The sequence below is a fragment of the Mus caroli genome, chromosome 3 (genome assembly GCF_900094665.2).
Source record: "Mus caroli chromosome 3, CAROLI_EIJ_v1.1, whole genome shotgun sequence".
Taxonomy (NCBI): Eukaryota; Metazoa; Chordata; class Mammalia; order Rodentia; family Muridae; genus Mus; species Mus caroli.
Window position 1 is genome coordinate 126,238,217 of NC_034572.1, and position 25,115 is coordinate 126,263,331.

Here is a 25,115-nt window from a genome sequence, read left to right on the forward strand (position 1 = left end):
ATAGTGTCACAGAGACCAGAGGCCTTGTACTGAGGATCCAGTATGAATGGATAGTGTCACAGAGACCAGAGGCCTTGTACTGAGGATCCAGTATGGATGGATGGTGTCACAGACACCAGAGGCCTTGTACTGAGGATCCAGTATGGATGGATAGTGTCACAGACACCAGAGGCTTTGAAGCAGACAGTGACTCATTGCAATGAGCATTTGCAAGTAGAGCTGTTCAGGAAAAGGGTGTATGGTGAGATGCATAGCTTTCACAGTCAGAGTTTGGGGTGTTTGCTTTGTTGTTTGTTTTGTTTTGGGGGGAGGTTGCAAGAGGAAAGGGTGGATATGGGGAAACAGGGAGATGAGTGGGATTGGGGTCCATAATGTGAAATTCACAAGAATCAATAAAAGGAGTTTTTTAAAAACCTGTGCAGCAATGTTCTTCCCTAAAAACTCCTCCAGTACACATTTGGATAGAACAGAGCTCAGGGAACTCTCTCTTCAGAGAGAACACTCCTATAAAGTACTCTTTCTTACCAGCCAGGGAATGTCCTTCACTCAGATGACACTTCGGTTCAAAATGCCACATTCATCACCAAGTGACTGCGGGCAGAACTAGGCCAATCAAAGCTCTTCATTTCATCTCCAAAGATATGCAGAGCTTCATATGCAGACAGTGGGAAACACCTGCAAGATTGCAGTCTAACAAAAAAGCATAGGCAGACTCTGATTTTAAAGCTTTTCAATCTTTTAATTTCAAAATATTTAAGTAGCTTTAATTCTTTTTTTTTTTTTTTTTTTTTTTTTTTTTTTTTTTTTTTTTTTTTTTTTTTTGGTTTTTCGAGACAGGGTTTCTCTGTATAGCTCTGGCTGTCCTGGAACTCACTTTGTAGACCAGGCTGGCCTCGAACTCAGAAATCCGCCTGCCTCTGTCTCCCGAGTGCTGGGATTAAAGGCGTGCGCCACCACGCTAATTCTTAATATTAAAAATTAAACTCATAAAACTTAGTCATGTCCATTTCTGTTCAAATGTTAACAAGGTAAATGGATAAGTGTTTTACCACTAAAGATTTTAGGACACAGTCAGAGAAACCCCAGAGATGAAAGCTGACATCAGATTCCAGTTGAACACATTTTTGGTTTTGTTTTCAGAATAAATTTGTCCGGTGAATGATTTTTATGGTTTATTTCTTTTCCTAGAAATACTAAGCTGCACCTCCAGAGTAGAATTACAGAATGAAACTCAGAAAAATGAGAGAACAGTTAGGCTCAATTTTGATAGTGACTAAGCATATAAATACTTTCTCCTTGATTGCCTTACTGTCAATCAAGGAAATGTTAAGAGCTCTTTGTGGGTTTCTTTGTTTGTTTGTTGTTGTATTGGGACTAGGGCCTCATGCGTACAGGGCAGACACTTCTACTGAGCTACATTTCCAACCTCTGAAAGCTCTTAAATTCTCAAGTTACATAACAGAAGGTTTCAAAATTGATAGTACTGTTCAGTTAGCTTTTGCTGGGTTGAATTTATCGCATTGCTTACTGTGGAGCTATGGGGGGTGGGGGGATACTTCTCACTTCTAAATAACACTGAGAATGACTGCTAATATCCTTGGTCTCAATTAGCCACACACCATATAACAGGTAAAAAGATGAGACCTAGTTTGATGGTCTGGGATCTGTTGAGTAAGGAGTACAGCTATACAATAATTTCCCAAATTAAGCTAGAGTCATCTTCTCCTTGGACTATACTGAAGATATAAACTGCCTGTAGTTTATCTCTATAAAATTTTCAATATTTTTTCCTTGTACCTTTTTCTTTTTCAGTCGAGAGAATCCATCCCTTTAAGTGACCTGAAATCAGAAGTATCACCCCGGATCTCAGCAGAGGACCTGATCGATCTGTGTGAGCTCACAGTGACAGGCCACTTCAAAACCCCCACCAAGAAAACCAAGTCCAGTAAACCAAAGCTCCTGGTGGTGGACATCCGAAACACTGAGGAGTATCCTTGACTGTGGTTTGAAAGGGTGGCAGGGCCCTACTCCTGGGTCTTCCTTTCCTTATACAGAGTGTGTGGTGAAAGCAAAGAACATTTCTGGGATGCCTTTGAACTTGAATAGCGAATTAACCCTGAAACTGCATGCAAAATGGCCTTGCACATTAAGAACCAAATCAAAGTTATAAAAATGTTTTCCAAACTCTACCCAGACATTGCGGGGGCAGGGTTGTGCATGTGCATGCATATGTGTGTGTGTGTGTGTGTGTTGTGTGTGTGTGTGTGTTGTGTTGTGTGTGTGTGTTTGTGTGTCTGTGTGTGTGTGTGTGTGTGTGTGCATGTGCATATGTTGCAGACCAAAGCCAGAGCTCGGACTGACTGTGCTACAAAGCTCTCTACCACTGAGCTCTGTCTGTAACCCTCATACCTTTTTAAATATTTACTTAGTTTCATTTTGTGTGTATGAGCATATACCCAAAAGTCTATAAGTGGAACTGGAGTTATGGACACTTGTGACCTACCAGGTAAGGTACAGGGAACTGAATCTAGTCTCCTGAAAGAGTACCCAGTGCTCTTAACTTTGGAGCCATCTCTCCAGCCCTATACTTTTTCTTAACAGAGCAATTCCTAACCAGAACTTTTTTTTTTTAAAGTATATGAAATATAAATGAAGACTTTAATAACTTTAAATTTTCACATTTATATCTTGTTCTAAGTATAACAACAATAAATTAGGGGTAGCCAACTGCTGGAATCTTACATGCCAAAATCTGCATTTCATGTGAATATTTTAGTGTTTTGGGGGGGTTTTTTTTGTTTTTTTTGTTTTTTTGTTTTTTTAATGAAATTCAAACCATGCTTTCCCAGAATTGCAAAAGCAGTGTGAAAAATTTTAGGTTACTTACAGTACAATTCTAAAGCCCACAGTTTCAAATATAGCTCGAATTTTATATTTGTAGTGTTGCTTCATTTTGTTTTTTTGAAACAGACTCTCACTATATAGCCCTGAGCAGCCTGAAGTGCACTCTGTAGATCAGGCTAGCCTTGACTCACAGATACCTGCCTGCTTCTGCCTTTTGAATGCTGGGAGGGAATATATACATCACCACTCAGCTCAGAACCCAATATTTTCTCAAAATGTTCCTTTTATTATCTCTGTAGGACTACAGGACCCTGAGTTTAGAGAAAGGAAAGACGTGGTGTGCCTGGGTTTAAGGCTCTGAGTTACAGAAAGCTCCTTAGGGAGTGGGCATGTGGATTCTCAGAGGAGGAATTCCAGTTGACTAGCCAGAAGTTCTGATCTGGTGCTTCAAGAATTTGAAATCACTTTACTCTTTTTAACATCTTATTTTATATTTTGCTTGAGCCTTTAATTAAAATCATTGTCTCTTAAGCCATCAGAAAAAGGCTGGGAATGTGGCTTAGTCCAGTGCCTGGGGATCTGAGTTTGGATCCACAGAAGTCAGATAAAAAGCTGAGAGCTGTGGCATGTGCCCATGTCTACAATCTCAGCACTGTAGGTTGCAGAGACCGGAAGGTCCCTGAAGCTTCCTGGTCAGGCCATCCAACCAAATCAGTGAGCCAGTCACCAAAGACCCTTTCCCAACAACAAGGTAGAGAATGATAGACGATACCCAACATCAACCTCTGACCTCTACAGACGTGCATGCACACACGTGCACACGCGTGCACGCGCGCACACACACACACACACACAGAGAAAGAGACACACACACACACTAGAGAGAGAGACAGACACATACACACTGAGAGAGAGAGAGAGAGACACACACACACTGAGAGAGAGAGAGAGAGAGAGAGAGAGAGAGAGAGAGAGAGAGAGAGAGAGACTTAGCGACCTGACTTGAAATGTTCACTATCTATAATTGAACACTAAAGGAAAAGAGTTAGTAGTGCTCTATGCCACTTGAGAGTAGGGTTGGCTCAAGGCAATGAGGACAGGAATATGCGATCACCTGTCTTTCTCAACCATCCCAAAGGACTCACCTTGTGAATTACTCTCTTTTATAATATACTTAATCTTGCCAGTTTTGGTGGCACTTCTCAGTGTTTAAGATCTATTATTATTATCATCATCATCATATTTACTACGACTACTACTATTATTATTATTACTATTTGAATTATGTATATTTGGTAGGCCAGGGTAACTGTGTGTGAATGCAATTACCCACAGATGTCAGAGACATTGGGTCTCCTAGAGCTGGAGTTGAACGCAGTTATGAGCAGCCCAGTGTGATGCTGCAAACCACACCCAGTCCTTCTGTGGGAACAGTGTAGGCTCTTAACTGCGAGGCCATCTTTTTCCCCCTTGTGAATTATTTTAAATTCCTTTTTGAAAGATTGCTTTAAAACAAAAATTTTGCTTTGTTTTTATGGAACAGGGCTGTTAGGTAGCCAAGGCTGACACAGAACTCATGGTCTTCTTCCTTCTGAGCCCCTCAAGTACAGGATACTTGTACTTGATAGGGCATACACCACCATGTCTGTCTCTAAGACATTTTAAAGGTAGTTCATTTATCATCACAAAATTTCTTTTCTGTGCCCTCTTATTGTATTACATACTTCATTTCTACCTCCAAATACCAAATGTTGACACCTTTATTTCATAGTGCTGTGAAAGAAATACAAGTTCAACTCTGTTCCCAGAATCACTGGGTATCAGTAAGTGTCATGAATACCATGGGGAGTGCATGGTGTCCTAAAATACCCTGTGGTTGAGGTGTTGAAGCTGCCTAGTGCCTTTCAAGCTAGAAAACTGCCTTTTAAAAATAATCCACATTGTGGACTACTTCATCTCATTATAAAACAACTAATATTTTCTCCTAACTCTTCAAATTGAATCCTACTTACAAGTAAGTAAAGGCAAGGGGGAGTCTGTACAGTAATTAAAGATGCACAAATTTAGTGCTTAGAACCATGTTAGAATGTAAATTTTTAGTTGTCATCATTAATATCAACTCGGAAACTGTAATTCTCTAAGGTGCTCTACATAACTTTTAAAAAGATATAATACAGTTGTTTGATAGGAATGTAAAACATCAAAATATTTTATACTGAAAACAAAGGAATAGGAAAGACAGTAAGAGAAAAGATAGAAACAAGCAAAGAGCATTACCCACATTGTCTCAGGATAAGACAAGACAGACTAGTATCCTTATAATGTGTGTAGCCCAGCCCCAGGCTTTAGAAAATGGCCAGAACATATTTATAGAAGGAGAAGAGAGCAAGATAGCTGTCCACAGCCCCACTGCCTCCCCACCCTCCAAAGTAAAAACATTTAAGAGACAGTTGGCAGTGTGTGAGCCCTGTACATTCTACAGTTGATCTCATGCTCTTTCCATTTAAGCCCTCAAGCAAGCCTGTACTCAGAAGAAGGCACGACAATAAGGATTTTAAACTAAACACATTTCCTCATGTAACAGTCTTTCATTCAGCAATTATTTTATTGTCTTTGTGTGCCAATCAGTATACCAGATATAAGAGAGCTATTTTTTTTAAATAAAATGACAAATTCTTTGCACTTATAGCAATTGCAATTTAATTGGAAAGATAGAAAGTTGTTTTTACATAGCAATTAGAGCTGTTGTAAGTAAATAGGGCCTGTTAGTGATCCTCCTGCCTCTGCTTCCCAGGGGCTGCAATTAAAGGGGTACTCCACCAGACCCGGCCTAGAGGGAACATTCTAAGCAGAAGAAAGAGCAAGGCCAAAGACCTTAGCATATTAGCATGCTTGGCAGTTTGAACCATCAAGGAGACCAGCAAAATAAGAGATGGAGTCAGGAAATAAAGAGGTACTAACACTGTCAGAAGTAAGTAAGTTAGAAATCTACAATGTGGTTTAGGATTTATTAACATGCCCTCACTTTCCCAGGTAATACCAATTCCTGAGTCCATCGTTGGACTCAGTTGACTTGAGGACTTAAATGCATGTCTTGCTTTAGAATAAGGGATGCCAAGAACAAGTACATTTCAGTGAGCTAAGTTTTAATAATAGCTGCTGTTTACAGGTTGCACCACCCCAAGTGTAGTGCTAGTAGTCCTAAGACGTTGAGTCTTCAGCAACTTTGGTTGGTGAAAAAAACGAAGCTTCAAGAGGCTAAAGAACCATGTAATGTCCATCTAATTGGCAGCTGGTAAAGCTGACCTCAAGCTGCTAAGCTTTGTTGTGTTTGCCAGGTTCCTATTAGACCCTGCATAGGCTGTTAAACATACAAAACTGAGCTGAGCCAGTTAACACAAATCAATGACCAAATGTCATGTGTTTTGATTCTCAGCGTATGTATTCATTGAGAAGCTATCCACAGTCCTTCACATTCTACTGCTACCCTCAGTACCCATATGTACGCACGACCTGGTCAGCAGCAGAAAATCTCTGCCTGCAGAACTGTTTAATAAGTACTGCCACCAAAATTAAGAAAAACTATTTTAATATTTTTAACTATTTAATAACTATTGAAATGTAATAATGTACTTTGAAGGAAAAGGAGTATTGGAAAAGTCCTTTCTTTTTATGACTTAATTGGTAAGATTTAATCCAATCAGACATTGAATATTTCTTAAAGCTACTAAAATAGTAGTTCTTTTGTTTTAAATCTCTATTATATGTATTTATTGGGGAAGGGCACATGCCACAGTGTGCATGGGAGATCAGAGGACAACTTGTAAAGCTGGCTTTCCTCTTCCACCATGTGGGTCCTGGGAATAAAACTTGGGTCATCTGCTTGGCAGCAAGCATGACTTACTCACTAAGCCATTTCAGCAACCCAGCAGTGATGGCTTCAAACTTACAGCAATGGGCTAGGATCTGATAACATGTCTGACCTCCTTGGTACCAGGCACTTATGCAGTATATAAATAAAATGAAAGCAAACACATAAAATAAATAAATCTTAAATAATAAACAAAATGTAAAGCTATTGAAATCCTTATAGGACCTATGAAGTATTACTGTATGATGGATAACTCGGTTCATATGGAGGTAAAACTTTACAGTGAATATAGGTCTAGTATTACTCTACCAAGATACTTTTAAAATAATTTCATCTCTTCCTTACCACAAAACAGGGAAAAAGGAACATTCTGTGAGTTCCTTCTCTAAAGAAAAGTATTTTTGAAGTATTGATGCATCTCCACATCTTGTTCCGCCTTATGCTTCTGTTCTGGTTTGGAAGCAAGGTCTCCTGAGCGCACGCTAGTCTCTAACTTGCTGTAGAGGGGCACACGGGACCAGAACTAAAACTGCCTCTCCCTCCCCAGTGCTGGGACCCACCAGGTCTGCTGTCTGCTTTGTTTTATAAAGCCAGTAAAATGAAAGGCTAACATAAGTCTCCTTGGGTAAAATCTTTCTTCATTTGTGTTTTAGGGATAATGAATTTCTAAAATTACATTTTAATCTCATTTTTCTAACCTATGTAAAATAATTGAAAATTGTGAAAAGAAGGTGGAACTCTTAATCTTTTTTGTTTATTTTCTTTTTTTTTAATTGCATATTTTCTTTATTTATATTTCCAATGTTATCCCCTTTCCCAGTTTCCCCCCCTCCCAGAAACACGCCTGCTTCTATGAGGGTGTTCCTCCACCCACCCACCCACTCCCACCTCCCACCCCCATTCCCCTACACTGGGGCATCTGTCAGGCCTTCATAGGACCAAGGACCTCCTCTCCCACTGGTGCATGACAAGGCCATCCTCTGCAGTGTATTCAGCTGGAGCCATGTGTACTCCTTTGTTGATGGCTTAGTCCCTGGGAGCTTTGGGGGGTCTGGTTGATTGATATTGTTGTTCCTCTTACTGCAGCTTTACAAACCCATTCAACTCCTTCAGTCCCTTTTGTAACTCCTCTATTAGGGAACCCACGCTCAGTACGATGGTTGGCTGCTAACATCCACCTCTGTATTTGTAAGGCTCTGGCAGGAGACAGCCATATCAGGCTCCTTTCAGCATGCACTTCTTGGCATCCACAATAGTGTCTGGGTTTGGTAACTGTATGTGGGATAAATCCCCAGGTGAGACAGTCTTTGGGTGGCCTTTCCTTTAGCTCTACACTTTATCTCCAAATTGCTCCTGTGAGTATTTTTTTCTCCTTCTAAGAAGTACCAAAGCACCCACACTTTGGCTTTCCTTCATATTCCTGTGGTCTGTGAATTCTATCCTGATTATTTGGAGCTTTGGGGCTAATATCCACTTACCAGTGAGTGCATACCATGTGTGTTCTTTTGCAATTGGGTTATCTCAGTCAGGATGATATTTTCTAGTTCTATTCATTTGCCTAAGAATTTCACGAACTCATCATTTTTAATAGCTGAGTAGTACTCCATTTTGTAAATGTACCACATTTTCTATATCCATTCCTCTGTTGAAGGAACTTTGTGCCAATTTAAGGAAATGCCTTTGCAGACTGCTTAGGGCAGCTGCCTGGGATTCTATAGATGCTGCAGTCATTTAGTTATTGTCCATTTTGGTTACTGGTAAAGAGAAGTGCATTATAAAACCAGCATGAAGTGCCCTCTGACTGTGTCTGGGGACAGCAAAGCCAAACAGTAGACTGCAGACCAAGAAAGCTGAAGGCTGCAGCCAGACTGCATGCACTGGGCAGTAAAACTCCACCCAGACTAGAAATACCTCCTAAAGCCCTCACAGAGGCAACAGAGAAGGAAACAGCAACGCTTTTGCTGAAATCATATTTTACTTCTCTTTCTATTAGAAGCTTGAAATTCTTCTAGGTAAAGCTTTCTTTAGTGTAGCATGGAAATTGTGGAGAAAGGCAATAGAAAATATTTCTGTGTAGTGCCATAAACTTTATGAGTAATGTTAATGGCTTCAAAGGTAATACCCAGCCCAACTGTTGTTTGGTAGCTATAAATATTTGGAGTTTCAAATTTCCTGAAGTTTGCATTAAAGGTGGCCTTAGTCATGCAAATGTGGGTCCAACTGATGTTATCTGTAAACAGGAAGACTTTGAAGGAGTGTTAATCTCATTTGCTTCACATAAAGAGTGAGTTTTACAACTTTATTTCTAATGCTCTTGGGAAGAAAAAAGGGGAAGGAAGGAGGGAGGGAAAGATGGACAAAAAAAGGGAGGAAAGGGAAAATAGGCAATCCAGGTGCAGGCTTACACTTCCTTTAAAATCAACCCCACAGTCTGCGTTACTACCCCATCCTTATTCTTAGTGGATGCTAATACCGTTCCTTCTACTATGGTCTTAGAATGTGTTTCTGACGTTATGATCAAAGTGCTGCAGAGAGGATACCTGTGGTCAGAGGAAGCTGGCTCATAAGCAGGCTCTGCAATATTGTGTTCGTCCCATGTAAGTTTGTATCCGGTCTGTCTAAACTAAGCATTCCTTCATTTGGAGTCTCATATCTGAATGGATCTTCTGTGATGTGGGTGTACAGTAGTTACTGCAGAGGAATAGCTCTACTAGTTGGATTAATAGTTGTTAGCGTTACATTAGCAGTTGATACCATTTGCTGATTTAGTCCTAGATCCAAACCAGTTGGTCCTGTTTAAAGACATTTGCTAGGCAACAGGGATACAAAGTTAAACCAGAGCTATATAGTCACGTAGCTAGAACAGACTTTTAAATAAATTATCACATCTCACTGTGATGTGAGTCACACCCAATACGTCTGTCTCAGATGGTGGCTACTTACATCACAAGTAGATTTGGTAAGCAGTGCAAATATATATGCGAGCATTTGAGAATGAGAATACACTCCATAGAGGATCAGATCCAGAGAGGTTAAGGACACATTGAAGAGATTACAATAAAATGAGAGGGTCATCATTGAACTACATGAAGGTTAGAAATGAGATTAGAGTTGACTTCCTGGGAGAATTTCAGTTAGAGGAATAGAAGATTCAGTTTTATATTTTGAGGAAAGCTACCAGAGGGCTGTAGAGAAAGGCCTAGTGCTCCCTCCCCAGTATGCCAAAAGAAAGAAAGAAAGAAAGAAAGAAAGAAAGAAAGAAAGAAAGAAAGAAAGAAAGGAAGGAAGGAAGGAAGGAAGGAAGGAAGGAAGAAAGAAAGAAAGAAAGAAAGAAAGAAAGAAAGAAAGAAAGAAAGAAAGAAAGAAAGAAAGAAAGAGAAAGAAAGAAAGAAAGAAAGAAAGAAAGAAAGAAAGAAAGAAAGAAAGAAAGAAAGAAAATGGTTGGTGGTGGTGGTACTGCTGCTGATGATGATGATAATAATGGTGATGATGGTGATAATGTTGGTAGTGGTGGGCGGAGGCTAGATGGGGGTTAATGGTACAGGTAAAGCTGGAAGGATGGGGGTTCCTCTGATTCACAATGTATAAACATGACTTTTTACTTGCTGGCATAGAGTGAGGTCACGAGCTTTTTCTTAATAAAACAGCTTTGCTGTCACCCTAGGTAAATACCCATGCTGGAGAACATCTAGAGACGTGAGCTTCGCTCTTCTTTTCTACAAATGTGCCCTGAGGAAAGGGTGCTCAATGCATTGGTGCTTGTGAGCACTGCTATAGCTGGGTCCCTGGCTGGAGCGGCCAGAGGCCCTTACATATGTACGCTGACACTGGTTACTCTAGGCTTGGCGCAGTTCTGAGATTAAGTTCCTTAGTAAATAGTATACTTTACTATGCATGCATGCTGTATTAAACACAAGAAAGAAGTATGTGTCCTTCCTCTAAGCTGTTTAGAGTTTTGATGGAAATCATGCTCAGTATGTTTAGTACAAGGTCACATTGCTGTCATGAGCCATACACAGATGTCTACTGTGGGAAATAGCTTCCCAGAGGAAGTGAATGAGCACTGAAGTACAAGTAACAGGTAGCTCCTGACTTGTAACCTTAGTACTCGGGAAGCAGGCACAAGGAGCTCGCAGGTGCCGAGGCCCTGTCTACGGAAAGGAAGTGTTTAGGCAGAGAACAGTTACAGGGACCCGAGCAGAGGCAGCTGAATGATTCCACCTGGAATGGAGGTTATTAGGTCCTGGGTCATGAGGCTATACTGAGCACTCTGGACCATGGCAGATTCCTCAGCAGGAATATGGTCACCTGGCCACTTTGTTACTTGTTTAGATTTTTAACTTGGAAGAATGTGAATAGACTGGATTTCTTGGTGGGAAAAAATGGAAACGTTTAGAAAGCTTCCTCAGCAATACTATGAGCTCAAGGTAACTGGTGTCTTGGCGGATTGTTACAGGAGAGATAGGAGGATGAGAATCACTGAAATGGACACTGCGTCAGTGGAGGCCACTAAGGAGGTGCTAAAAGTGAGATGTTAACTTTGGATTACAGGGCACTCATGATCCCAGTTCATGTAATAAGAGAGTTCTAAAAAAAAGTGATAACAGCATTTTTCATTTCAGTTAATACTACTCAGTTATAGATGGAGAAACCACAGCTTAGCTATGTTTTCAATTTTGGCTATTGGTATAGATAGGTACAGCCTTCAAATGAGCTTAAGGAGCTCATTTTTTACATTATTTAAATTGGTTAGCATGGGCTGGGGAGATGATGGCTCAGTGGTTAAGAGCACTGATTGCTCTTCCAGAGGTCCTGAGTTCAATTCCCATCAACCACACAGTACCTACAGTCATCTATAACAGGATCTGATGCCCTCTTCTTGTGTGTCTGAAGACAACTACAGTGTACTTATATACATTTTAAAAATAAATAATTCTAAACTAGTTAGCACAGAAAACAGGCCAGCACAGAGATATCTATGATTTTATAAGCGGTGAAGTTGGTATGGTCTGATGGAGAGGCTTAGTACCCCTGAGTGCAGTGCCTAATAAAACACTGTTACTATGAGCACTCACATATTTACCTATATGATATAATCGCATAATACACGGGACTCATTTTTTTTCTATCCTTTTTAACTACTTTTGTATATTGTTGTATAGGCAATGTTAGCTACCCTCATCCTTGCTGTGACCCAATACCTGACAAGAAGCAACTTAAAGGGAAGACAGCTGCCTGTGGGGTGGTACACTCACTATAACACATCTCTGAATGTGAAAATCACTTACCCCATATTTGTGAGTTAGCTGACATGCAGTGGCATTCTTAACCTTAATAGTTAAATGCAGAAAATATAGGTATTTGCCTATATTAGGAAAGCAGTGCATCTCATTATTTTCCTAACTACATACAGAAGTATGTATGTTCAGCTCCAAGACCACAGTGCTAGAGAATCCCATACAAACTCATCTTTCACAGCAGAAAATCCAGAGTGCTTAAAGCATTAGAGAGTTTATCTCAGCACACTTGACAACAACAAAACAAACAAACAAAAAAGCTTACATATATGTGTGTACATATATTTATGTGTGTGTATGTGTACATATACACTTAAGTATATTCTTGTATTTGTATCTTCACAATACAAAATGTGTTCAGTATGATATTGTTGTCAGCTTATCCAGAATCAGCTAGGAAACGAAGCTCCAGACAGATCTGTAAGAGATTCGTTTCTAGGCATGCCTGTATGACATCACATTGAGAGGGAACGAGGCTAAAAGTGGGTGGTACCATTTCTCGGGCTTGGGTCCTGGGCTACATGAAAAAGAAGACGTTATCTGAGCACTGAGCATGGGCGTTCACATGACTGTTTCCTGATCTTGGTGCAGTATGACCTGCTGCTTCAACGTCTTGCTGCCTTGATTTTCTGTCATGGTAGATTGAACTAGGAGGTAAACAAGCCCATTCTTTCTTGTGCTGCTTTTTCCCCAGTATATTTTGCCACAGCAACAACAACAACAAAACAAACAACCAAACAAAAAACTAAGATACTCAGTATTTGTGATTTTGAATCTACAGTTTTTACAAAACACATTCAGCTACATCCTGTTACAGTATGTGATCACCTCTACGGTGTCCAGAAGTTCCAATACATCTTACTGCCACCCAGATAAGGATTTGTGTTGTGAACAATGAACATAATTACCGAGGACCAACGTAAGTAACCAAAATTGTTTTCTTCCTTGTCAAACATACTAAGACAAAAGAGACTGCTTGTTGTAATTGCAGTGACTGTAACTAGGCCTGGCTCTTTCTCCTCTGCTGTTTGCCAGTAATGCAGTTATGGGTGGGAGATGGGGAGGCTCGACAGTCCTGTGTGTCCAAACATCTGTGCTCACTCAGTGTCTGCCTCTTGACAGTGTTCTGGGAAGGGTGTCCTTAGATGGTTTCCAGGACTGCACTACATGAGGAAACTGTGGTCTAAGGCTCTGCTCCTTTGTGTTTTGTCTCCTAAAGCATGATGGGAAGAAAGACTTGAAGTATTTTGGGGTTTGGACAGAACTTTCCTCTTCTCCAAAACTCATCATATTTTGTCAAGCATTTTGACATTTAATCCCCATTTTAAAAAATCAAACCATAAAGCATAACAACAGAAAATTCTGGAAATAACAAGTTTATAACATAATTTTAGTGACTAAAAGGCAATATAGACAAGTCTCCTTGAAAAGTATATACTAAATATCATATAAAAATTATTCCTATGTGTCTTTGATTTTAGATAATGATGTTGAACATTTATATGCAGATGAATTACTTTTAAAACCATATATTCACAGAATTTAACTTTGAGCAGTTTTTCTTCTAAAGTAGATGATTCTAGTTTTTTTATTATATGGTATTGTATTATTCTATATAGAGGCATTCAAATGTGATTTTTATGTTCTAAACACTTCTAAGCATTGTCTTTTCTCGTTTTTGAGAAAGAAAATAAGATTAATCCAAGTTTTCATCAAGTACCTAGCTCTGCCCTCCACACCATCTTCTCTGCCAGCTATAGCATAAAGTAGTAGGATTATCTAACACAAACATCATGGCCAAGGGGCACCCTTTCCCTAAGGGCATGTCTGAGGCTGTTCAAACAGGAAAGAAGGAACAGGTGGGCTGTGTGGACATGCCTGTCCCTGCGCTTAGCTAGGATAGATCTGCATTGATTTTGCTGCTGTAAACCTGCTAAAAGTCAGGTGGATTACAGTCCAGAAGCGCTGGCTGAAAAACACAAGTTCTTACTGGCAGCTGCTGCAGGCCTGCTGAGAAGAAATGAGCTCCTGGTTGGCATTTTAAATACCACTTTTAAGGTATCTACTGAAAACAAAAGCGCTTAAATATTTTTAAGTATTTTCAGGGTTCTTATTTTTAAAGAGCCCATTGTTCCTGAAGACCACCATTGAGATCTAGGATAATTGTTTTTGAGAGACTAATACCACCCGGGCAGTGGTGATGCACACCTGAAGGTTAAGGGTCCTCGACCTGTGTTTATAAAGAGTCTCCCCATTCTACACTTCTCTAAGCAAGTCCACTGAGATTCCAACATGAATTGTATCTCTCATCATTTTCTCAGGATGCATTTGATTATTTCTTTTAATATTCGTATTAAATGTTTTCTTGTGCCTGCTACCTTCTAGAAAGGAGGAGCCAGGATCTGTCCTCTCTCCTTGAGTGAGGAGCGGGGAAGCCTGCAGCCTGAGCTCATTGATAACTACTGTTTCAACATGGATGTTTCCCTCCCACACTGAGACATGCAGAGGGGAAACAGTACTTGCTCGGATCATAGCCTTTTAAACTATCACTTATCTTAGTCCCTTATGTGACACTTAGGGGAGGGGGCTCTATTGAATACAGAGATGGCCTTTCATGGTAGTCAACAGTGATTATTAAGAAAGGAGCTATAACCCAAATTTCTCATTAACTAGGTGCACAGTTTCCTTTGTGCTTTTCCCCACAACAGCACCCAAATGCAAATCCAGTATGCTGCTTTTCTGCTTAGAATACATGGGTTTTCCTTACTGGCAGAAAAAATATCGTTCTCATAAACAGCACAGGCACAGTCCAGCCTCCACCTCCCTTTATCTCAGACTTAAATTCCACGGTGTTGTCCTTCCCTGCCTTAGCTGGGTATATGCTCCCTCCTCCCCACTGTGACTACAAAATCTCCACCTCAGCTCTCCATCCCTCCTCCACTTCCTTCCACTTCTTTGTCCTAACTTTTATCCATTCTTCAGGATTTCACTCCCTCAGCAACCCCCCCACCCCATCCTCTCAAACCAATGTAATCTATCACAGCAGCAGCTCATACATCTCTTTTACAGTTTTCTGGGTATAACCATGTCCTTTTAATTTCCAAAGTTCTATTTTTAATTAATTCATCTGATCATACTCTAATTAGTAAAGCGCGCGTGTGTGTGTGAATGTGTGTGTAAGTTCCTGCTTAATGGATGACTTTATTTCCTAAACTAACAGTGATAGTCACTTAGAGCATCAGAATTATAAAGTATAAGAAGCATAAGATATGGCGCCTTCTGGAGGATATAAACTCAGAATAATGGATATGTCAGCTGAGTTTGTTGGACACATTAACCTGCAACAGAACAGTTTCCAGCTGGGGCTGGTGACCTCTAACAGTTCTAAATGGAGTCTGAGTTAGCATCTACTTTGCAAATATTTTTCAGTATCAAATTTGCCCTGAGACAGTGGACTTTGAACTATGCCCGGTTGTGCTGGTGAACTTGATAGCACACAGGCTGTAGCCAGTTGAGGACCATGGCTTAACTGGGTCAGGGTTGCTTTCAGTTTCCACTGATGAGTACGTCTCTTCCTTTCTCTGTTCCACTTTATTTTGAAATTTAATTTTCTTCCTCCTTAGAGAATCTCACTTTGTTCAAATAAAATACTCAGGTGAACATGGAAATTTTTAGAAAAACAGTTTTCCTTAAGCTCCCTGTCAGCTTCCTTCGTGGGCACATTGCAGGCAGCATCAACATCCCGTTCAGCGCAGCATTCACGGCAGAAGGAGAGCTCAGCCAGAGCCCTTACACCACCATGCTGCACAACTTCAAGGGGAAAGTCATTGTGGTTGTGGGCCACGTGGCTAAGCAAACAACTGAGGTAAGTGTCCCCAGAGATGTCCTCAACTGTTCTTGCCTACTGTCTAGGTTGTCGAAAATGTGTTTCTTCAGAGTTAGTCATAGATAAGTCTAACTGTATGGATCTGTCTGCATTCTTACCAAGAGGAGCAGGCCTCTTATGGAAGCCTTCCCCCCCCCCCACACACACACACACACTCCTGCCTCCAGTTTTCAGCATCAGGATGAATAGTAGGAAGCTTAGGAAACCCCAATGGTAGCTTCTGATGTTGTTTGTCAAAAGTCTGCATGTTAAGACCTTAGTTGTAAGTTGGGTAATACTTAAAGGTGGGACTTAAGAGTGAGCCCCAGTGGGAAGTCCTGTGGTCAGTGGAGGTCTGCCTATGTAAGTGCCTGTGGGACCCAGTGTGAACACCAGTGGGACTTCTACAGTACTACCATCCGCAGTGGGCACTGACTGTAGGCCTTTGGGCTCCCTGCCTTTGCAACTATGAGCAATTACACCTCCTTTATTTATAAAATTAGCTGCCTCCATTACCAACAGTATTATGTTATATGAAATATAAATTAATATGACGGCATAGGTTTTCGGGTTTTTTTTTTTTCCTAACTGGTTTTTGACATTTCAGAAGCACAGAGAGAACTTCTGTGAGAGCAGCAAGGCTGAGCGCAGGCTCTGAAGCCACCTTGGTGGGGCCTGTTGGGCTTGGGAGACTTCTTTACCCAGAAACTCAAGGGCCAAGTGTCCGTCAGACCGTGAAACAAGAGTTGAGCATATTGAGAGAGGAACTGCTGAATAATTCTAAGCAAACTGGCAAATAAAAAGTACATGTGATGACCAAAACTGCCACCATCAGAGGGGGGGGGGAGGGAGGGAGGAAGAGAGAGAGAATATGAATGAGAAGAGAGAGAGAGAATGAGAATGGAGCCTGCTGTGATTGGTGAGGCAGACCTTTAATCCAAACACTTGTGAGTCAGAAACAAGTGGATCTCTTTGAGGTCAAGGACAGCCTGGTCTAAACAGCAAGTGCCAGGGCTATGTAGAGAGTCCCTGCCTCAAAAGAAAGAGAAAAAGAAAGGAAGGAAAGACAAGACAAGACATCAGAGATGGCTCTTGGTTTCTTGCTCTAACTATTCTCTTTTTCCCTTTACTCTCTCTGTCTCCATGTGCTTATGGCCGGCCTCTGCTTGCTTGCTCCATTTCTCTCTCTCTCTCCCTCTCCCGCCTCCACTCCCTCTCTCACTCTCTCTCTCTCCCTTTCTCTACTACCCTCTCAATTCCCCCTCCCCATGCCCTGAATAAACTCTATTCTATACTTTAAAAAAAAAAAAAGACATTAGAGACTACAGCATACAAAAGCCAAGCAGGGCAGGGTTGCAGACGACATCTTCAGAGTCAGTAGAGAACATAACTGTTGTGCTGGTGCAGAGCCTGACCCATCCAAGCCTCTCCAGAAGGTGTAAAAGAATCTTCCCCAGGAAAGTAGCAGTTACTAGGTGCTAGGGAAGACAGGCTGAGCTGTCCCAGATTTACCAATCAAACAAACCCCATGGTGCTAGGGCAGAATGAATAAGGAGACCAAGGAAGAGTCAAGGAAGAGCAACATTTGTTGGAAAATTGGGAGTGGAGTTAAAAGTATTCCCATTCAATTTCCTTTATGTCTCTGTTAAAGGGACAAACTTTAAATTTGTTGGGCTTTTGTTTGTTTGTTTGTTTGTTTTTTAATGTGGGCAATATGAGAATGTGAAGAATTTTGGTCATAGTCTTTATCCAAAACTTGGTGGTAAAGATGGCTCAGTGGGTAAAGGTACTTCCTCCAAGTCTGACGAGGTGAATCTAGTCTCTGAGATCTACATAGTGGGCAAAGGACTGCCACAGGTTGTTCTCTGACTTCCGTATGTGTGTGTGTGTGTGTGTGTGTCTGTGTGTCTGTGTGTCTGTGTGTGTCTGTGTGTGTGTGGAATGTGTGTATGCCTTTTCAGCATTGTCTTGTCTGTACCGGACAAGGCCCATCCACTGCGTGGTACCACACCTAGATTATGAAAATGGACAAAAGAAGCTGAGCATCCTGTATTAACAGCTGCTTCCAGCTCCTGCCACCGTGACATGATAGGCTATATACCTTTGCACTGTGAGTAAAATAAAATCCCTTCTTCGTTGCTTTTGTCAAGTTTTTTTAATCATAGCGAAAGCACAGAAGTGGATGCTCACAGTCAGGTATTGGATGGAACACAGGGCCCCCAATAGAGGAGCTAGAGAAAGTACCCAAGGAGCTAATGAGATCTGCAACCCTATAGGTGGAACAACAATATGAACTAACCAGTACCCCCAGAGCTCGTGTCTCTAGCTGCATATGTAGCAGAAGATGGCCTACTCGACCATCACTGGAAAGAGAGGCCCCTTGGTCTTGCAAACTTTATATGCCCCAGTACAGGGGAATGCCAGGGCCAAGAAGCGGGAGTAGGTGGGTAGGGGAGCAGGGCGGAGGGAGGGTATAGGGAACTTTCGGGTTAGCATTTGAAATGTATATAAAGAAAATATCTAATAAAAAATAAATAAATAGATAGATAGATAGATAGATAGATAGATAGATAAAATCATAGCAAAAGCAAAAGTAGCTAAGACAAGGTAGAATTATTCTATCCATTTCAACTGAGAGAAATTTGGGTTCAGTTTACCTAATGCGCCTACGCAGAGCCCCAACCAATCACGATACGTCTTCTCACTCTGAAGTGCTGCCTTTAGCTCAGCTCGAGAGCCTTGTGCGTCTGAATGCTGCCATGTGCCCAGGCTTTAAAACTAGCTCATTCTGACTTCATGCACAGCACAGCAGTTCATCCCAGTGCACCAAACCAAAACCTTAAGTACACTTTAGCAGATTATGGTCCCATTTTCATTAAGTAGTCACCACCATTCAACAGTTTCTAATAGGTTTAAAAAAACTCTTTAAACTGCCAACTGCTTCCAAACATCCTGATCATATTAATCTGTGTCATTTATCTAATTTTGCCATAAGGTAAAACATATCTGTCAATACATAGATTATTTCTGTTAAGACATCAATAATCTGTTATGTACAAACCAATAAATCTAAGTTCAAAATATTAAGGAAATACAGAAAAAATGCGTACTCACATGTGGTATAGGATCGGTAACCAATGAACCATCTTATTCTAAATTAGCATCATGGTTAGTAGAAGTCATGTACTATTAATTTCCTTTTACATCCCTTTTGCCGTATCATTTATAGGCAGTAAAGATTAAACAAATTATACGCACAGCTACCAATGCTTCAGTCCAGTAACCAGTAGCTCATTTGTGATAGTTTTAAATTGGGATAAAGATATATCTTTAATGATGTTTCCCAGCAAAGGTCAAAGACAACTTCAGACACTTATTGGTACTGTTTCGTATTTTCCTCTGCTACCCAGACCTGCACAGCAGTATAGGTGCTTCCCTCATAGCCACTGAATTAAATGCATGTCATTTTGAAGCATTGAAATTCCACTGCGTGTCTGTTTGCGCTGAATATCTTCTCCTCACTCTACTGCCCATTGCAGATCCATTCTCTGCCCGTCTTCACACTTCTTTCTAGCCCACAAAAGAAAATGCCTGTGGCTTCTAAATCCTAGTTGTTTATCCAGTGAGAAGCTCTGAGAAGTTATGGGTTAAAGGGCATGAAGCCTTCTCTCCTGGAAGGCTTCTCGCCATGAATCTCTTATGAGCCCCTGGGTTCTTTGTCTCCAGGAATGGTAAATTTTCTTCTGCCAGCCTTGGTTAGCACTGCCAATGATAATTCTCCAATACACACTCCCCCATTGCTCTGTAATTCTCTCTACCTCAGATTATGCTGAGGACATGTTAGAACCCAAGCTGTCATAGGACAGTATTTAAAATATGTGAATTTGTAAGCCTAGCTTTGATGCTATGCTAACTTTACTAGCTGTGTTAATTTGGATAAGTATTTACCTCTTCAAGTCACCATTTGTTCAATTACAAAATGAATAAAACAGTTTCAACTTCAGAATTAATGTAAAGGTTTTTAACAAGATATGTAAAGTTCTTGAGGAACCTAATAATAGTGCTCACTATATTTATACATGAGTTTTGTAGAAGATCTGGAGTTTGAGTTTAGGAGCATAGCAACAAAACAGGTACTAACTAGCCCAGCCCTGCCCAGCTTCAGAGCTCAGACAATGCACTGTGCTCAGGGTGGTGTGGCCGTAGACTGATAAGGCAACCATTCCCCCACAGATCAGTCTAAAGAAACAAGCACAGTCATTGGATGATAAAGGAGTCAACTAAAAACAGAATGACAATCTTATGTGTGTATGTATGGTCCTCAATACCAGAGTACAAAACAATGTAAAGAAATAAACAGTGGAATTAAATTATACCCTAGACCAAGTGGACTTAAGATTTCTGCAGAACAATTCATCAAACAGCTGCCCAATATACATTCCTCTTAACCCAACATAGAACATTCTCCAACATAGAGTATGTAATAAGCAACAAATTATTCTCAACAAAAATTTAAAAACTGTAATATCACATATTTTTGTTAACAGTTCAAAAAATAAAAATCAATACTAGAAAAAAGTTTTATAAACCACAAATGCCTATGAGTTAACTTATTTTTGAATAACCAATGGATTAATGATGTTAAGAAAGTTTTAAATTCTTGAAATAAATGAACGTGGTACTACAATATACCAAAGCATATAGGACTAGGTGTACTTCACTGAATTGATGCAAGAATGATTGAGTGTATGCAAATCAACAAATATGATAAGACCACACAACAGAATGAAGTGCCGAACCATATGATCACCTCACTGCTGCTGCACAGGGAGCATTTGACAGCAGGCAGCATCTTCTGTGTAACAGAGGTGCTGAGCAAACTAGGTATAAAGATAATAGAGACGGCAGCTAAGAAGGCAGCTAGCAGTATATTGAGCAGTGCACATCTGAGGGCTTTTTCTAAGACCTGGCACAAGACTACGTTGCCCACACTTATTCAACCTTATGCTGGAAGTGTCAAAATCACAAAAGAAAGAAGCCAAATTATTACTGCTTGACATTGACGTGATTTGTACAGAAAACACCCAACCTACAAAAGAATGTACCATAACTACTGAAATCATCAGTTACAGACACAAAATCAGTAGTAATGCTGTTTGTCAATAGCAAATAATATGAAGTAGAAATCAAGCATGCAATCTATTATAGCCAAAGAAATGAAATCAGGGTTGGGGAGATACTCCAGTTGGTAATTGCTGCTAAAGCCTGAGGACCTGAGTTCAATTCCCCACAGATCATATGTAAAGAAAGCTGGATACAGTAGTGTTCTCTAAGCCCAGCACTGGTGATTCAGAGATGGGAGAATCTGCTTCTGGCTTACCAGACATTCTAGCTAAATTAGTTCTCCAGGTTCAGAGAAAGACCGTGTCTCAAAAAATAAATCAGAGGTGTCTGAGGAAGATACCCTCTGTCAAATCTGCCCTCCATACACATATTCACACATGTGCACATCAAAAAACATGAAATCAATATGCCAAGGAAACACACCCCTGTTCGTTATAGTCAAGAAGTAGAAACTGCCTCAATGCCCACCAGCTGATGAATGGGTGAACCATATGTGCTAAATACCTACAGTAGATTTAGCCACAAGAACAATGAAATCCTGCCATTGCTGACAGTGTGGTTAAACTGGAGTTTATTATGTTAGGCGTAATGTGCTAGGCATAGAATGCCAAATATTGTGATCTCCCTCAGATTGGAATCTAAAAACCTTGGACTGTATGAAGTAGAATGTATAATAGTGGTTGCCAGAAGTTGAAGTGAATATACTGACAGTTACACATCAAGGTGAAGTGTGCTGTGAATGTAGATAGCATCATATAGAGTCCAAACACTAGAAGAAACGATTTGAAGATTTTCTTATCATAAAGAGATAATAAATGTGTAATGAACTAGATATTATAATCAGATCTAAACACTACACAATCTTTACAAATGTTGAGACACTGTTCATTAATATATTCATGCTTTGTTTTTATATATGGATTAAAACTCATTTAAAATATTTACTTTGGAAAACAATGACAAGGAATTAATGATTTGAGAAATGGTGAAAACTGCACACTCCATCCATTATAACAAAATATTGAGTAGTAGGGCTTTAAAAATAGAGATTTTTCACCAGGTGGTGGGGTCACATGCTTTAATCAAAGGACTTGGGAGGCAGAGGCAAACAGATTTCTTGTGAGTTTGAGGCCAGCCTGGTCTACACAGAACAGCCAGGGTGATACAGACAGAAACACCCATACACACACAGAAACAGAGACAGAGACAGGCAGAGAGAGATTGAAATTGATTTATTTTCTCAGTTCTGGTTTGGCTCGCCAAATTAAACAGTTCCCAAGATTCTGTGGATTCAGTGTCTAGAGAGGCCCTGCTTCCTGGTTCATAGATAGCCATCTTTTCGCTATGCCTTCCCATGGCAAAGAGGTAAGGAAACTCTCCAGAGACTGTTTTATAAGGGCACCAAGGCTAGGGATATAACTTAGTGGCAGACCCCTTGCCAAGTGTGAATGAGGCCCTGTGTTCAATGTCTAGGATGGGGTTGGGGGAGATGAAGGATGGGTGGGCATGTGAGCAGACAGACCGTTCATTTATAAGGGTTCTACCCTCAGACTCCTATCACCTATCCTAAGCCTGTCCTCATAATGTTATTACTATGGCTATCGAAATGTGAATTTAATAAGAACAATAGAGACCCAGGCCGTTGCACTCTTCTCTTATTAGTACTGTCTTCCTCCTTTGCTCAAGCTCTTCCTACTAGTCTTGAGGAGATTATCCTACTACACCTGCATGCTCAAAAGAATAAATGATTCCTAAAATACTTAAAGCCAATTGAGCATACAGATTGTCTCTATAGAAACCACTGTAATTCAAGATAATAGCTACTTAATTCTTCAAATTCATATATTTTATCATAATTCCTATGCAGTCTTTTATATTTTTAGAAAGTGGAGTATATGTCTTTATCATTGCTTTCAAACCTGTAGATAGAGAATGGGCAGCATCCTTTGTTGGCTTGCAGGTACTCCCTTCCCACTTTGTCAGCCTGTTTGCCCTTACTGTGGCCAGCCTTGGACTCCTCCTGTCTCCCCATGCTGTTCCTGTCACTGAACATTTCAGTCTGTGGGTTTATATCATATGAGAAGGAAGGTTTTAATATTGCATCTTGAACACTGTGTAGTGTTGAACACTGCATAAATGTTAACAGTGAAAACTCTTCTTCTGGCTGACTGAATGGTGAGCAGTGCTTACTTTGATAGACCTATGAACTGAAAACTGCCCTGTCCTATTCAGGAGCCACTTATCCTCATAGCTTTTCCATCCTCAAAGTCCTATCGAGTAACACGTCATCACATCTATATAGGAATGTAGTAAAGGAGACCCTGACCCACTAGTCTAGAGTTCAACCATTTACTTACCATGTTTACTAGAAGTATTATTCTCTTTAAGGTATGGTCAGCTCTACAGCCAGCTCATATCTGTTTTCCATAACAAATGTCAATCCATCCTCTGGGCACTTACTTGCTTGCCCTGCTAAGAAGAAAAGTTATCTTGTCCCAGTATGTTATTCTACCTGCCTGCTCTGCCTCCCACCACGTAATTACTCCTCCCCACAGGGATGTGTGCGGCTCAACAAGCACAGGGGCCCTCTCGCCTGACCTGCAGAGGTTGGAACTTGGCTGTGCTCCATCACAGCCCTAAATCTTTTGAATCTGAGTTTTTACCATATACATTCTATGCATAGTCCACACCACACGATAGGGCCAGGGCTGGCACACAGTGTGGGTTTACCATTGTCAGTTGTCTAGTATAAACAAAAGATGAAAAATGATTATTGCTGAAATTCACTTCCCAAATATACAGATCAAAGGGAAATAGACCAGAAGACTCCTTGGGCCTCCTGACACACAGTGTTATTAGATGATGGAATTTTATCAGAAATGCTATTCTCTAACACGAGCCAGTGTGCATTTTCTTAGAAATAAGAACTATTTCAAATAACTCCGCTATCATATTTGCTTTTTAAATTTTTGCTCTACAGAGATCACTGGTGGGACTTAAATCTTTTAAGATGTGGTATTTAATTTAATATTAATGTAATATTTAATATACAAAAATATGTTTACATGTATGCTATCCCTGAGAGAAATACAGTTATCCTATGATTGGCAAAAGGGTATTTATGACCTAGTAAGTATTAAGACTCACTGGCTATGGGCCTAGATCATGGGTGCTTCCAGGCGTTTACCAAGTACAGTCTTCTATCTCATTTGTCTGCTTCTTAAATCTGAATTGTATATGTTGTAAATGTAAATTCTTCTATCTAGAAAGTAAATAAGGAAAGGGAAGAGGAAAGAAACTATTTGGTTCCAGAATTTCTATAGACCAGAGCAATGAAAGCAATCTTGAAAAAGAGGCTTGTTAATTATATGTATAATTGTATTATACTGGGGGATTAGACTGTAAGAGGCGGGGCAGAAGCAGGAAAGACAGTGGAGAGTTAAATGGCTGTTATCTAAGACAGATTGGGGTGTGTGTGTCTGTGTGTGTCTGTGTGTGTGTGTGGAGGGTGCACTCTTTATTTTTAAAGATAACCTGTGTGTAGCCCAAGCTGGCTCAAACTTGTAACAGTCTCCAGCTGTAACCTCCAGGGATGACCCTCCAAACCTGGCCATTGAAGTTTTCAAGTGTAATAAGACTACTGTCATTCTATATATTATAAGTCTTTTTATTTTTAAATAGTTTATGTGTTAAATATTACACTGTCCAGAATTTGCATCAAAGAGATAAAAGTGGGACAATAGTATATGGGAGCAATAATGAAATAAATCCAGTGTAAGTTATTATCATTAAGCCGAGCTATGGATTAATGAATTTTGCCATTCTGGTCTGTTCTTACATGTTTACCATGAGAAATGAGAAGAAATTAAGTCAAGGTAGCAACTATAGAAAAAGAAAGTTAAAATATAGAAATATTTAGATTTAATTCATTATAGTTAGTCATGTAACTCTCTATGTAAGTCAACATGTTAAAAACTATTTAAGACAGACTCCTAGTACTATCAGATTTTTCTGCTCCCAAAAGTAATTGTTAAAAGCCAGAAACAATGCCTAAAAGTTTGCTGTCACCCTAATGTATACCATATTAAGGATTTGGAATCTCGTAGACACTATT

The 25,115-nt window shown here is 40.2% G+C and overlaps 1 protein-coding gene across 2 annotated transcripts in view; it reads left to right on the top strand.

Annotated features, from left to right (window-relative positions):
• Positions 1 to 25,115, top strand: part of Tbck (TBC1 domain containing kinase) — a 149,438-nt gene that overhangs the window by 115,937 nt on the left and 8,386 nt on the right. For both annotated transcript variants that reach the window (XM_029474919.1, XM_021157536.2), the window contains exons 24-25: positions 1,813 to 1,988; positions 15,718 to 15,877. In XM_029474919.1, coding sequence (XP_029330779.1) covers positions 1,813 to 1,988; positions 15,718 to 15,877 — 336 coding nt within the window. The remainder of the gene's footprint in view (positions 1 to 1,812; positions 1,989 to 15,717; positions 15,878 to 25,115) is intronic.